The sequence below is a fragment of the Delphinus delphis genome, chromosome 1, assembly GCF_949987515.2.
Source record: "Delphinus delphis chromosome 1, mDelDel1.2, whole genome shotgun sequence".
Taxonomy (NCBI): Eukaryota; Metazoa; Chordata; class Mammalia; order Artiodactyla; family Delphinidae; genus Delphinus; species Delphinus delphis.
The window spans coordinates 74,201,197-74,216,519 of record NC_082683.1 but is presented as its reverse complement, the minus strand read 5'-3'; the positions used below and the strand labels follow the sequence as shown (position 1 = coordinate 74,216,519).

The 15,323-nt window shown below is 36.6% G+C and overlaps 1 protein-coding gene across 1 annotated transcript in view; it reads right to left on the bottom strand.

Annotated features, from left to right (window-relative positions):
- DNAI3 (dynein axonemal intermediate chain 3) overlaps positions 1–15,323 on the bottom strand; it is a 66,697-nt gene that overhangs the window by 26,796 nt on the left and 24,578 nt on the right. Inside the window, exons 7-12 of the mRNA XM_060006248.1 lie at positions 12,646–12,836; positions 11,754–11,878; positions 9,562–9,651; positions 7,604–7,690; positions 6,654–6,782; positions 4,128–4,201 (exon numbers count right to left, since the gene is read on the bottom strand). Of these exons, the coding sequence (XP_059862231.1) occupies positions 4,128–4,201; positions 6,654–6,782; positions 7,604–7,690; positions 9,562–9,651; positions 11,754–11,878; positions 12,646–12,836 (696 nt within the window). The remainder of the gene's footprint in view (positions 1–4,127; positions 4,202–6,653; positions 6,783–7,603; positions 7,691–9,561; positions 9,652–11,753; positions 11,879–12,645; positions 12,837–15,323) is intronic.

Genomic DNA, 15,323 nt, shown 5'->3' with positions numbered 1-15,323 from the left:
TATAAATGGAATCATATAGTATGTGGTCTTTTGTGACTGGCATCTTTCATTAAGCATGTTTTCAAAGGTCATTCATGATGTAGTATGTATCAGTACATCATTCCTTTTTATTGTCAAATAATATTCCATTGTATGGACTATACTACACTTTATTTACCCATTCCTCATTTGATGGAGTGATGAATGAATAAATTTGGGTTATTTCCCCTTTTTGCTATTATGATTAATGCTGTTATGAACATTTGTTGGTAAGTTTTTGTGGATGTAGGTTTTCACTTCTCTTGGATCTATATTTAGGAGTGGAATTGCTGGGTTATATGGTAATACCTATATTTAATCTTTTGAGGAACTGCTAGATTGTTTTCCAAAGCAACTGGATCATTTTTGAGGATTCCAATTTCTCTACACCCTCACCAAATGTATTACTTTTTTTTGTCTTGAGGATTCCAATTTCTCTACATTCTCACCAACATTTACTATTTTTTGTCTTTTTTAAACTTTAGCTATCCTAGTGGGTGTGAGGTTGTATCTCATCAAAAGTGATTCTGATTTGCATTTCCTTGTGCTTTTGGGGTAATGTCTAGGAAATCAGTACCTAATCCAAGGTCATAAACACTTACATTTGCCTATGTTTTCTTCTAAGAGTTTTACAGTTTTAGCTCTTATATTTAGGTCTTTATTTCATTTTCAATTAATTTTTGTATAGAGTGCGAGGTAATTATTTTGCAGGTGAATACCCATTTGTCCTAGCACCATTCATTGAAAAGACTATTCTTTCTCCATTAAATTGTCTTGGTACCCTTGTTGAAAATCAGTTGACCACAGATATATGGGTTTATTTCTGGACTTTCAATTCTATTCCATTGATCTATATGTCTATCCTTCAGCCATTCTCAGTACATGTGTCTCTACAACGGTAACTGTGCAGAAAGTTTAGAGATTAAGAAGTGTGAGTCTTCCAACTTTGTTCTTTTCTGTCAAGACTGTTTTGGCTATTTTGTGTCATTGTGGTTTTGATTTGACAGCTAATGATTTTGAGCATCTTTTCTTGTGCGTATTGGACATTTGTCTATCTTTTTTGAAGAAATGTCTATTGATAATCTTTGCTCATTTTTATATTAGATTATTTGTCTTTTTATTGTTGAGTTGTAAGAGTTCTTTATATATTCTTAATAGAAATCTCTTATCAGATATATGATTTGCAAATATTTTCTCCCATTGTATGGGTTGTCTTTTAAATTTCTTGATAGTGCTTCAAAAGCACTATCAACTTGAATTTTGATGAAGTTCAATTTATCTTTTTTTATTTTATTGCTTGTTTTAGTGTTTTTTATATATATGTAACACATACACAGAGTTGGATTTAATGTGCTTTGTACATAGTAGGCATACAGTAAGTGTCATTTCTCCTTTTATTTCTCCTTCCTCACAGGTTGATTATGAAAATCAAATGAGGGCTTCCTGGTGGTGCAGTGGTTGAGAGTCCGCCAGGGGACGCGGGTTCGTGCCGCGCTCCGGGAGGATCCCACATGCCGTGAAGCGGCTGGGTCCGTGAGCCGTGGCCGCTGAGCCTGCATGTCGGGAGCCTGTGCTCCACAACGGGAGAGGCCACAACAGTGAGGGGCCCCGGCATGTGGGATCTTTCCGGACCGGGGCACGAATCCGTGTCCCCTGCATCGGCAGGTAGACTCTCAACCACTGCGCCACCACGGAAGCCCTAGAGTGTTATTTTTTTTTTTTTTTTTTTTTTTTTTTTTTTGCGGTACGCGGGCCTCTCACTGTTGTGGCCTCTCCCGTTGTGGAGCACAGGCTCCGGACGCGCAGGCTCAGCGGCCATGGCTCACGGGCCCAGCCGCTCCGCGGCATGTGGGATCTTCCCGGTCCGGGGCACGAACCCGTGTCCCCTGCATCGGCAGGCGGACTCGAGTGTTATTTTTAACACAATAAACTTGGTAAAAAATTATAATGATACTTGTTCAGTACTTCAGTATATAATGTCTTTGTAGTAATTATGTGAAAACATAATAAGAACAGCAAAGAATATGCCACATTAGCTCCATAATTTCTGTCACTTAGGTTATGAGTAAACAGATTAATAAATTTAAGATATTATTAAAGAATTTAGATGTGTAAGTTAAAGTATTTAGATAAACAGATGGTAACTTGAGACTAACAAAACTTTTATTCATTTATGTGAATTAGTTAATATTATTTATTCATTTAATAATGGATAAATAATTAAAATTAATAAAAATATTAATCATATTAATGGTCAAAACATAAATCATTGGTAGAATACCACAGATGACATAATAAAATGTTTTAAAATATAATTATAGTTGGTTTAAACCTGTTTTTCCAAATTACATAGCTGTTCTTGAATCTCATTTATAGCATTAATTTTCATTATTTGTAAAATGGTTTTGCTAAATACAGATAGCTTCAGCTGAACTTTCTGCATCAATCAATCACACATCCTTAATTAGCAGAACCCTATTTTATCTTATTCTGTATTATAAGACCCTTAGTATGGCTAAAGTATAAAGACTAGAACTGATGAATTTTCTGGATAGCTAAAAATGGGGCTTTCTAAATGCATAAACTTTTTTTTACTTTAACAACTTTTGAAGGAACTATTTCCAGAATATTTCAGAATATTTCCAAATTCAAGGGCCATCATTATAGACAACAATCAAGGACCTGTATCTTCAACATATAACATGTAATATTTTAAGTCTGTTCAGAGCTTCTAAATGTTCTCCAAGGCCACTGAAGAACAGTATAGCTTTCCATTCTGTTGTTTATAATCAACACTATACCATAAGCATCTTTCCATGAAATAATAATACAATCTTAAATGTTGCATAATATTTCATATGACCCTGTAGGTGCTATGTGTTGTTTTTGCCTGGGCAGCAATTCCCCCCTCCTTTTTTAGCAAGAGCCTTCTAATTGGTTCTTTGAGAACTGCCCCTTCCCCGTTGCATGCAGTCAGGTTGGAACTGTCATTCAAGGTGCTCTGCCATTCCTTCCCTGGTCAAAGGTGTGAGTTCATGATGTAACAGAAGCCAGTCAGACTCTCTTCTGTCACTCTGAATCTTGAACGGTGACACAGTGGTTGGAACCGATCCATTCAGATGGTAGGGGCTGACCATTCATTCTGGCCACTCACTAGGTATACAGTGAGCTATAGGTGACAATGTATTTGCCTTCAAAGCCTCATTTCCTCTATCTATATGTATTTTTCAGGGTTGAGAATATAAAAATAGTTAACCTGCTAAAGCACATAGTACAGTATTGGCATAAACTTCCAATAAAATTATTTTATCCCCTTAAGTTAACTATAGTTAATTTCTGTTGCTTGCACTCACAGAACCTTACCTAATATGTGCCCACAGGGTTAATCATGTCTCCCCACCCCGCTGCCCATGGCTGCTGCTAATGTTACTTATGCCTTCACCTGCCACTCCACAGCTGCTTCTGCTGCGATCAGTGTCTAAAACTTACGGTGTCATGATATCTATTGGGGTCAAAGCTACTTGGAGTGGTAAAGTTTTGCCAGTATTTGAATGCTAGATAATAGTATTGTCCTTCTTGCCCTTCTTACCCTTCTTATGTCCTACTTCACTTTGAATTTTCAGTTCTATAAATTGGGGTATACAATTTTTAAAAATAAACATTCTTCAACATAGTTACTGAATTACTTATAAAAACATTTGTAATAAATATACAATAAAAAATGTAAAACTCTTGCACTTTTTAAAAGAAACTTTCCCAATTAAACGTTGTCATCTTCGTAATTGTGAGATAAAATTGAATGTAAACAATACATATTAAAAATTTACAAATATGTGAATATGAAGAAACAGAATAACTATGGATAATGTTATACAACATTACCAACCATGAAACCTAGTTAATTCTTCTTTTTACAACATATTCGTATCCACAAAAAGATTTTTCTAAAACCAGCAACAATCTAACATTCTGTTCTTTAGTTATATTAGGTTTAATTGTTACAACAAAGATTATTTAAGGAACAGAAGAGGACAATGACTTTATAAGCATCTAAAAAAAAGAATATATTGTTTGAAAACATATTAGGTAATGATTAAAATAAGACATACCAGTCTGCTGAACAAGTGACAAGTTGACAGGATATTCCACTTCGATTTTCAAAGACAGATCCCAATCTGTTAATCTATTTTTAAAAATGCTGGAAGTAAGTTCTGTGTACCTAGGACAGTAATGACTTTTTTCTCAAAGATTTTTACGCTAAATTTTTTTTTCTCCTTTGCTTTAGTTTTTATTAAAAGAACAACACAAACAGAATTTGGAAACTGGAAAGTTTCAAAATCAAATATAATTCTGCTATACATATTTTCCAGCCTTTTTCTCACAGAAACATTTTTACATTTTAAAATTAGTTTTAGTTAGTATGCATATAAATTTCCATCTTAAGATCTTTCAGTTAATGTAATTTGAACATTTACCTATGTAGTCATAAATCATTGTTTTTTAATATATAGATGATGTATCATAATTTCATTACCATTATTATTAGAAATGTAGGCACTCTGTTTTCACTATTAATTGTGGAGCTGAACATGGGAGCTTTTATGAGATTGTTAAGCAGGTAAGATCAATAGAAAAGAGACTTGGTGTTAAATTAGATACCTACAGCATGCAGTGAATGCTGGGGTGCCTGCATTCTTTTAGTAATTAGTGGCACAACTCTGCTAGCACACAGAGGAGTCCAAGGAGGGTTAGTGGCTCCTTAGAGTCCTAGAAGGTCCAAGATTCCAACCAGCTAGCTCTCAAGGGAGGTGGAAGGTTTTGTGGCAACCTATGAAGGTGCTACTCTCAAATCAATAGGGAAACATGACTTTCCCCGATACCCTACCTACTTGGTAGGATTGATGAGCAAAAGGTCAAACAAAGGTGGGGGTTCCAGCAGCAGATAAACAGTAAAAGTAGGGGTGGAAGGAAGAACACAGGCGCAGCAGTGGTAAGGCCTGTTGGCAAGGCCTGTTGGCATCACGGGAGCTAGGATCCTAGAAACCTGGCTGACGCTGCTGTGGCATGAGCCCAGTCAGGATCTCTTAACAGCTGCCAGCTTCCACTGTGATTGATAAACAATCCAGAACCCATCTTTCCTCTCCCTCTAGTAAGGCTTCCCTGTTGTAGGAAGTTCAAGACTCCACAGTTGCGCTTGCTCTGGAGTTTTATGTTTTAATGATTTAAAAAAAAAAACAAACCCACATTCATATTATAGAGTTTGGAAAATAGAAGGTTTTAAAATCAAATATAATTCTACCTTACATTCTTTTCCAATCTTTTTCATGGATACACTTTGACATGATTTGTCAAGGTATGCATTGTATGTCTTAGGACACAAATTGGATTATTTCTTTGCATAAATTTCCCAAATTTGAATTACTGGTCAAAAACTTTGAAAATTTGGATGATTTAAGAACCACATTGACTAAATTGTATTCTAAAACTTTTATGTTGGAACCAGTAATGTTGGAGTTTATTGATTTCACCATTTCATCCTTTCTAACATGGGAAATTACTAGAAAATTTCATTTAAAAATTAAATAGGTCCAATGGAAAAGAAAAAAATCAAATAGGTCCAAAATAGTACATTATTGTTCCTTTATTATTAATTTCTTTGATATTAGAAAGTCTGAATAATTTTCCTGTTTATCTACTAATTGTTTTTCAGTATATGTCTTTAGCTTATTTACTGGAAAATTTGTATTTACCATATTTGAGGCAAATATTTTTCTTCATTTTGCTACTTGCTCTTTATTTTGTAATTTAAAACTTTACATGTATATGATTTGAATTTCTTTCAATATTAATTAGCTTAGAAAACTACAGAATCCAGAAATACGATATTCTATTTTGATTTGTTGTATTTATTTTGGTCCATTATAACTTTGAAAAGTAATTGTGCTTTTGCATAATCCATTTAAATATCTTGAAGGGCTAATCACCCTTCATAACTCTAAGTTTTCAGAATATTCTTTGATATTCTGACCTTTTAATTTCCATAGACTCTTAGTTCCTTGAGGGAAACATTTGGGAAGCTTACTAGTTTTCAAATTCACAAACAGCAGCCGTTGTGGGTCAAGTAAAGAACCACAAAGCCATACTGCAGCACAGATGCTAGGCAGTCAGCTGGGCTCACTCACTGCACAAATAGTCTTCACCTACCAGTCTCATGACACACTCAATTCAAGACTGCCTTGCAAAATGACACATTACTACATGTCACAGATCTTCAAGGTTATATGCTCTAAATAGTTGAAATCATAAACTTTAAATCTGCAAAGGCTAAGGGTGTAAAATATTTGCACTCTATTTTTACAACCTTCACTTTCTCCACTTGTATTGGATTATATCAGTGCTAATACCACCTACATTTTTTATTTTTATAAACCACTGAAGTTGACACATTGGCATTATTCTCATCCCTAAGTCTGATCTTGGTCTGTCAACAGTGACACAACTGTGTGATGTGTTGTTTCTGGTTATTTCACAATTAAAATGCAAATGAATTGTTGACTTCAAACATCCTCTTTGAATAAAATCTTCTAAAAACTTACAAGCCAGCAGGAGAAAAGTATGAAGCCATCAAGACTCACCTCAAATGTGTCAGGCAGCCAATGTATATCTGTAATAACTTTCCTATGTCCATTTTCTATTGAGGAGACTGCACAGTGTCTGATATACATTGCTTCTGTATTAGTCTCTGGTTCAAGGAGAAACATAGGCTGTAAAATGTTACAAGAAAGTTATGTGCTAATTTCAGAGAGCTGATGAAGCAACTCATACTTTACTTATCATTCCAATTAAAATCGATAATTTGGAGAAAAACCAGTTCAAGGAAAAACACAAATTAGTGTTTCTATGTATTATATAGTTAGATAATAAGATTATCTTCTTTCTACTTCAGTTTAGTCTAAGATTTTATCTCTAAATTTTAACAAGAATGACTGACCCATTCCCTAAAGAACCAATGAGATCCCATTTTTGAAGGAGTATTTCTGTGAGTGCACAGAAAACCACATCCCATGGTTTCTTGGTCAGAGACCTGTGGGAGCTGAGGAATCTCTAGACCTCTTGGCAGGATCCACAGCTTCACAAATCATAGTGTCTTATTACCCGGAAGACTTTTAACCCCTTCATTTTATACACGAGAAAATTGATGCTTGCTGAGGGGATGGGGGACATATCCAAACTCACAGGACTGTGATCTAAAGCCTGGATGCATGGGTCTTCTATCCAGTGCTCTTTCAACTACATCACTTTAGGCAATCCCTTGGCCCCTCCATTTTATTTAACAACAATAAAAACAAAAAAGAACCCCTGGAATAGACAGTACAACCTGTTTAGTGGTGTTTTAAATCAAGGGCCTACATAAAAGTGATTCAAAACACATCCACAGCAGATGTGAAGACTTAGGAAATAACACTTTTTTTTTTTTTTTTTTTTTTCTAGTGAGTCTCTGTTTAGCTTGGCAACCCTGTTGTGTACCTTTTGATAAACTCCTGAACGGAAAAAATTTGCAAGTGAAAAGTTACAAAAAGCTAACCTTGAGTGTGACGTTTTTACTTCTACTACCACCTGCCTTGATGTTTTCTATTCGATCTGCATGTGCGGTAATATCCCACATGACAATCTAAAACAGACATAAATGTTATTACAACATACTTTCAGGAACTAGCAAATTGCATCTTGAACATTTAAAAAAACCTATTGGTATTGCATGCACTCTGATAAATAAACCACCTTGGGAGGATAATCAAATTTAGCCTACATCTTAAGTAAGTCAGCAACTCTTATTTTTTACCTTTATTTATTTATTTTAACATCTTTATTGGAGTATAACTGCTTTACAATGGTGTGTTAGTTTCTGCTTTATAACAAAGTGAATCAGTTATACATATACATATGTTCCCATATCTCTTTCCTCTTGCCTCTCCCTCCCTCCCACCCTCTCTATCCCACCCCTCTAGGTGGTCACAAAGCACGGAGCTGATCTCCCTGTGAGTCAGCAACTTTTAAAGCTTATATAAAAAATGTTTTCTTCTCTTTATTTATTTATGTTTTTGGCTTTATATATTTTTTATTTATTTTGAGGTACACATACATTTATTAATTTTGTTACTCTTAATTTGTTCCTATTTCTCCATCCTGTTATTCAGGATTTTCCCCTTCTTTTTAATAATGTTTTCTTCTCTTTAAAAGAATTTTCAGCACTTTCATTTTTTGTGCTTGTGGTAATAAATGCTAGTGGTTTTTTTTGTTTGTTTTTTTGTTTTGCTTTGTTTTTTTTAAATCCAAGGTAGGCATAATGCAATTCTCTCTGCTTTGGGAAGAGTTCTTCCTCTGTTTTAGGGAATGTGGGGACAGTTGCTTTAGACACAGGAGAAAGCAGTCTGCTCTCCAGAATTAAGTACAAACACCCAAAATTGTTCAAAAGGCTAGGAAATGATGATTTCTATTTAATTGAATATTATGGCCAACTCTGAATTTGCATATATACAGATGGTCATTCTTTGAAAAATCAGAACAAAGCAGAATATGCAACACTAAATTAGAATAATTGTCAATGACTAAAAGTCATTTCAGTACACTAAAATGTAAACAAAATGTCAGGATCACAGAATTGTGAGTAATTTTATTTTCAGCATTTGCTTTTCTAAAATATTCTAAAACAAAGTTGTGTCACCTTCTCAATGAGTAAAAACAGCAGTATTTGCAGGGCTTGGAGGATGTACTCTTGCTCCTCACTAGATCACCAGTTATTGTTGAATAAAACCGAGGAAAAAAATTAGTTTTCTTAAATGTTTTTGGTTCTGGATAAGTTGGCACGGATGATGCAGACATTTACATTTCAACTACCTAAAAGTTTTCCTAGCCACACGATAAAAAATAATTATACCCTGGTAATGGTCAAACTCACTGTGTCACAATGAATTTAAACTTTGATCATAAAATAGCTGTAAGATTTTTGTTTTGCTCTGTTGGAGAAACAGGCAATTGGAAGATAGAATCTAAATTTTATATAAATTAGATAATTTAAAAGAGAAAAAAGAAAAAAAGCAAATAGGATATCAAATTATACACACATAAATTCAGTGATATAAGTATGTTTTCCAGAGAATTCTGTTTAAATTCTGGATCATTCCCTAACTCCTACCTCTAGGGAAATTTCAGAAGAGGGCTCTTGACCAAGAGGTATTATGCTTATGGTTTTTGTTCTTCCCTGGAATCTTGTACAACGTGTGGTTCTATCCCAGCAACACAAATAGATCTGACCCGGTTTTCTTCCAGTTATCATAACTGGGTTACCCTGTGGACATCTTGAGCCCAGATACCATGTCTAACACATCTTCATACCCCAGTTCCTAGCATGGTGACTGGCATACAATTGACATGCCTTCCCTCTGCTGAGTTGAACCCTTAAGTTAAAAAAACTACCAGGCAAAATGTGTTACAGAATGCTGTCTAAATTAATAAAGAACTGAAAAAAAAAGCCATATGTACCTGCCCGTTTATGCACCCTCCAGCAATGATATTAGGGTCACTTGGACAGAACTGGAAGCAGAAGATGTCATCTGGGCTTTCCAGCATTAACTAAGGCAAACCCCCCAAATTCAAGAGAGAATGAGAAAATCTATTAAGATCATGGCTAGAAATAATATTAATAAAGTCAAAAGTCTAATTTTATAGCTATTTATAAGAAACATGCACATGAATTCCATTCCCAGAATCCTACCTCTGGACTGGAAGCTGCTTTTGCTGAATTTTATTCTGGACATTGATCATGCATATGAGAGCAGGTAGTTTCTCAAGGGGACCCAATCTCCCCTCCCTTCCCCTTTGTGGGTCATTGCTGGGGCATGTTATAATTTTTTATAAATAAAAAGACTATGAAATCAGTGTTTCTGAAAAGTGTGGAGAGCAAGCTCTGGGGGCCAGCATATTTGTATGATTTTTTCCCTGCTGCATATACCTAGTCTGGCACAGAGGTGAGCGCTCAAAAATAAAATGCGTTGAAAAAGAGAAGACGGCGGCTCTGCCAGCGGCAATATTACAAATTTTAAAATAATACGGAACCCATAAGGTAAACAAAATCAAGTGCCTGGAGGGTAGGGAGGAAGTCTTGCAAGGAATACACCAGTGTGAGGAAATAGATATACTAACCATAGTTAGCACCTGAGCTACTGTGTTACCACCAAGCTAAACACTTGCATGGTTGCCATTCTTTAAACATAAAAGCCAAAAATACAGGCCCCAGAGGCCATTGGTTTGCCACCACTGAGCTAAAGATTTCAAATTGGAATTGAGGTGAATTATCTTGGTTTATTTGGTACTTTGTGGATTCTAGAGAAACCTCTACTTTTGAAAATGAAATCTTTTAATACTTTCCTATAGTTTTGATTAGAACAAAGACAAAATTAATCATTTGTATCATATCTTTAAGAAATTATTTACATGTCTTTTTAAAGCTATTCTTCAAAATAGAGGAAAGGTTAAAAATTTTTTTAAATAAAAATAAATAAATAGAATATAATTAACTTTATAAGTATATTTAACAAAACTATAAATTTTATATGGAATTTCTATCTTAATAAACTGATTACTGACTTCCTTAAGAAACTAAAATAAATAAATCACGTTTCTATATTAAAAAAATAGAGGACAGGAGAGTCTTTCTTTCCTCTTCCTATTTGCCTGGAGGTTCAGCCACACTTCCATGGCATGGAGTGAAGAGCAGTTCTACACTGCTGGAAAATGATAGGAAACACCAGTGAGAGAATGGCACCATACCTGTGGTAAGTAGGCTGACAAGGAAGAATGACAGATCTGTCATTTTGATCTCTGTATCTATAAAAAAGCATCTAGACTCTATAACAGTAAAACTGCCTTAATTCAGATGAATTAGGGAAGAAGGAATAAGGGGACACTAGGGTTTATTAGGGAAAGACTTAATTATATAATGCTTTATAAAAACAAAATATTATTATATTTAAGTACATTGAAAAAACTTAATCTAACACTATTAAGCACCCTCCCCCTAAGCAGAACTCATCTTGAGCAGATATCAGAAATTGAACACTGTGGGGGCAAACCCAGCCTTTAGCCTTATTTTATTTGGACTGCTGTGTGTTTTGGTTTGGTTTTAGTTGAGCTGTTTGAAAATTGGGAGATCACACACAAAATTGCTGGATTCTCTTGACAAGTGGGACCACCTGGCAAGGAGAGTAGAAGAGTAGCTGTCCCCATGGATGGGCTGGGTACCCTCTAGGGCCACAGTCCCCACCATTCCCCACTGTCTCCCACACAGTCATCTTTACTCATTACCATCTCCTACTGGCGATCCTTGGAATCAAGGAAATCCACATGAAACTAAAATCTCTTTGCATTTGAACAATTAGTACCTAAATAAAGTCCATAAAAGAGTTTGCTCTTTAAAATCATTTGAACATTCCTCTTACAATGTTTTTTTTTTAAATAACATGTTGATTTGTTCAATATATCTTTTCAATAAACTAAGTGTAAACTTAAATTTTGCTCAAATTGAATGATGACAAATTCTGAATTGAAGAAAGCCTAGCTTTATAGGGGTTTATAACATTAAGTGATTATAAAGTATTTTGCAATTAAAACTGCTAAAGATATGTGAAAGTAGTAGTTAAAATTTTTAGAACATGTGGATGACTCTCCTTCATTACCTGAGGCTGTATGGGATCGGAGAAACTCCAGAAAAGAATCAGTGATGGTTGCAGCAACAGTTTACCAGAAAAGTGGACCCTCTCTTCAAAGGAGAGTCGTACAGCCACTGACACAGCTATTAGCCCTGATAGAAACACAACTAGAAATTAAAATCTGCAGCAACTGTGCATGGAGAAGTGTTTTTAGGTTTTGTTTTCCTACACAGTCACTGTTCATTTCCATTTTGATGAAACGCGTGTAAAAATACTCTACAGGAGACCAAGAGTGTTTTTAGAGCTCTACTGTCTAATACATTGGTTGCCAGTAGCCATGTGTTGCTTATTTAGCACTTGAACTGTGGCTGGACCAAATTGAGATGTTCACAAAATAAACAGTGTACTTTGAAGACTTAGTAAGAAAAAAAGATGTGTTGTGTTTCTTTTTTTGTTTTTGTTTTTTTTGTGTGTGTGAGGAGAGGGCCAATGTTGGGCAGGAAAGGATGAAGAAAGAGGGCACAGATGGCTCTGTCCATGGATCCACCCTCACACATTCCTATCCCCTTGGTTGCTGAGCTCTTTAAAGGAGGTGTATCTCCTATCCCGCCCAGTAAGTTGAGAGTCAGGGGGAATGAAGTTCCAGATTTGGCATTGCACCAGCTGGGTGACCTGAGTCAGTCACTTTACTGAGAGCTCTGGTCCTCTCCTTATAAAGTAGAGACCACAATGTGGTCCCACAAGGTAGCTGGGAGGACACATGATGGAGAGAATGTGCAGAAAGTGCTTCGCAAGTGCCTGCACTCAGGAATGGAAGTTGTCTCATGGAAAGTGAGCTAGTTTGTAATTCTACATATAAAAGCAACAGATTATTTCAATGTCATCCCAGAATGGAATCCCAGTCATGATTCTGCCTCACCATAGATGATCGGATGCCAGGAGACACAGGTGATCATATTCTCTGTTAGGTTATGCATGTAAGTAAAGGACTGGTACTCTTTCAGGTGGGTATCAGTCTTGTCCCCAAAGGTGCCTTCTTCTTCTGCCAGGCTTTTCCAGTCATTAATAAATGTATTCATGATTTCATTTTGCTGCAGGGCTATTTCAACACTATTTTGTAAAAGAAAAAAAAAGGAATCAAGATGTTGGATTTTAGCATTCAGTGATACGTCTTTCAGCAGCTCCTCCTGCTTCATTTATACTGAAAGAAAAAGTATTCTCAATTGTATTTGGTAACTAAAGATTAATCCTGTGTGAAATAAATGACTTAAGAGAAAAAAATTCAAGATAGTGTGCTACTAAGAACTTCTTCTAGTGCCAGGAAGGTGTTAGCTGACAGCCTCTAGCATCATCAAAACTTGCCTCACTTTCCCAGCCAAGGTCATGCTCTCTCCCAGTCAATGACTGAGCATGGTGGGGGGACCTGCAAGATGGCAGAGGAGTAAGTCGTGGAGATCACCTTCCTTGCCACAAATACATCAAAAACACATCTAAATGTGGAACAACTCCTACAGAACACCTACTGAATGCCAGCAGAAGACCTCAGATTTCCCAAGAGACTAGAAGCTCCCCATGACGTACATGGCCGTGTGGCCAACAGCATCTTGGTGCTCTGGCTGGGTGTCAGGCCTGAGCCTCTTGAGGTGGGAGAGCTGAGTTCAGGACATTGATGCACCACAGACCTCCCAGTCCCACATAATATCAATCGGCAAGAGCTGTCCCAGAGATCTCCATCTCAACGCTAAGACCCAGCTCCAATCAACGACCAGCAAGCTGCAGTGCTGGACACCTCAAGTCAACTAGCAAGACAGGAACACATTATCAGAGAGGCTGCCTAAAATCATACTAAGTTCACAGACACCCCAAAACACACCACCAGACGTGGTTCTGCCCACCACAAAGACAAGATCCAGCCTCATCCAGCAGAACACAGGCACCAGTCCCCTCCACCAGGAAGCCTACACAGCCCACTGAAGCAACCTTATCCACTGGGGGCAGACACCAAAAACAATGGGAACTACGAACAAGCAGCCTGTTAAAAGGAGACCCCAAACACAGTAAGTTAAGCAAAATGAGAAGACAGAGAAATATGCAGCAGAGGAAGGGGCAAGGTAAAAACTCACCAGACCAAACAAATGAAGAGGAAATGGGCAGTCTACCTGAAAAAGAATTCAGAGTAATGATAGTAAAGATGATCCAAAACCTTGGAAATTGGGGGCTTCCCTGGTGGCGCAGTGGTTGAGAGTCTGCCTGCCGATGCAGGGGACACGGGTTCCTGCCCCGGTCCAGGAGGATCCCACATGCCGCAGAGTGGCTGGGCCCATGAGCCATGGCCACTGAGCCTGCACGTCCAGAGCCTGTGCTCTGCAACGGTAGAGGCCACAACAGTGAGAGGCCTGCGTACCGCAAAAACACACACACACAAAAAAAAAAACCTTGGAAATCGAATGGAGAAAATACAAGAAACGTTTAACAAAGACCTAGAAGAACTAAAGAGCAAACAAACAATGATGAACAACACAATGAATGAAATTAAAAATTCTCTAGAAGGAATCAATAGCAGAATAATTGACACAGAAGAATGGATACGTGACCTGGAAGATAAAACAGTGGAAATAACTACTGCACAGCAGAATAAAGAAGAAAGAATGAAAAGAATTGAGGACACTCTCAGAGACCTCTGGAACAACATTAAACGCACCAACATTCGAATTATAGAAGTCTCAGAAGAAGAAGAGAAAAAGAAAGGGACTGAGAAAATATTTGAAGAGATTATAGTTGAAAACTTCCCTAATATGGGAAAGGAAATAGTCAATCAAGTCCAGGAAGCACAGAGAGTCCCATACAGGATAAATCCAAGGAGAAACATGCCAAGACACATATTAATCAAACTATCAAAAATTAAATACAAAGAAAAAATATTAAAAGCAGCAAGGGAAAAGTAACAAATAACATAGAAGGGAATCCCCATAAGAAGGGTGTGGCAGGACATATATAAAGTGATGAAAGGGAAAAATCTACAACCAAGATTACTCTACCCAGCAAGAATCTCATTCAGATTCAACTGAGAAATTACAGACAAGCAAAAGTTAAGAGAATTCAGCACCACCAAACCAGCTTTACAATAAATGCTAAAGGAATTTAGGCAGGAAACACAGGAGAAGGAAAAGATATAAAATAACAAACCCAAAACAATTAAGAAAATGGTAATAGGAACAGACATATGGATAATTACCTTAAATGTAAATGGATTAAATGCTCCAACCAAAAGATACAGACTGGCTGAATGGATACAAAAACAAGACCCGTATATATGCTGTCTGCAAGAGACCCACTTCAGTCCTAGGGACACATGCAGACTGAAAGTGAGGGGATGGAAAAAGATATTCCATGCACATGTAAATCAAAAGAAAGCTGGAGTAGCATTCTCATATCAGACAAAATAGACTTTAGAATAAAGACTTTTACAAGAGACAAAGAAGGACACTACATAATGATCAAGGAATCAGTCTAAGAAGAAGGTATAACAGTGGTAAATATTTATGCACCCAACATAGGAGCACCTCAATACATAAGGCAAATGCTAACAGCCATAAA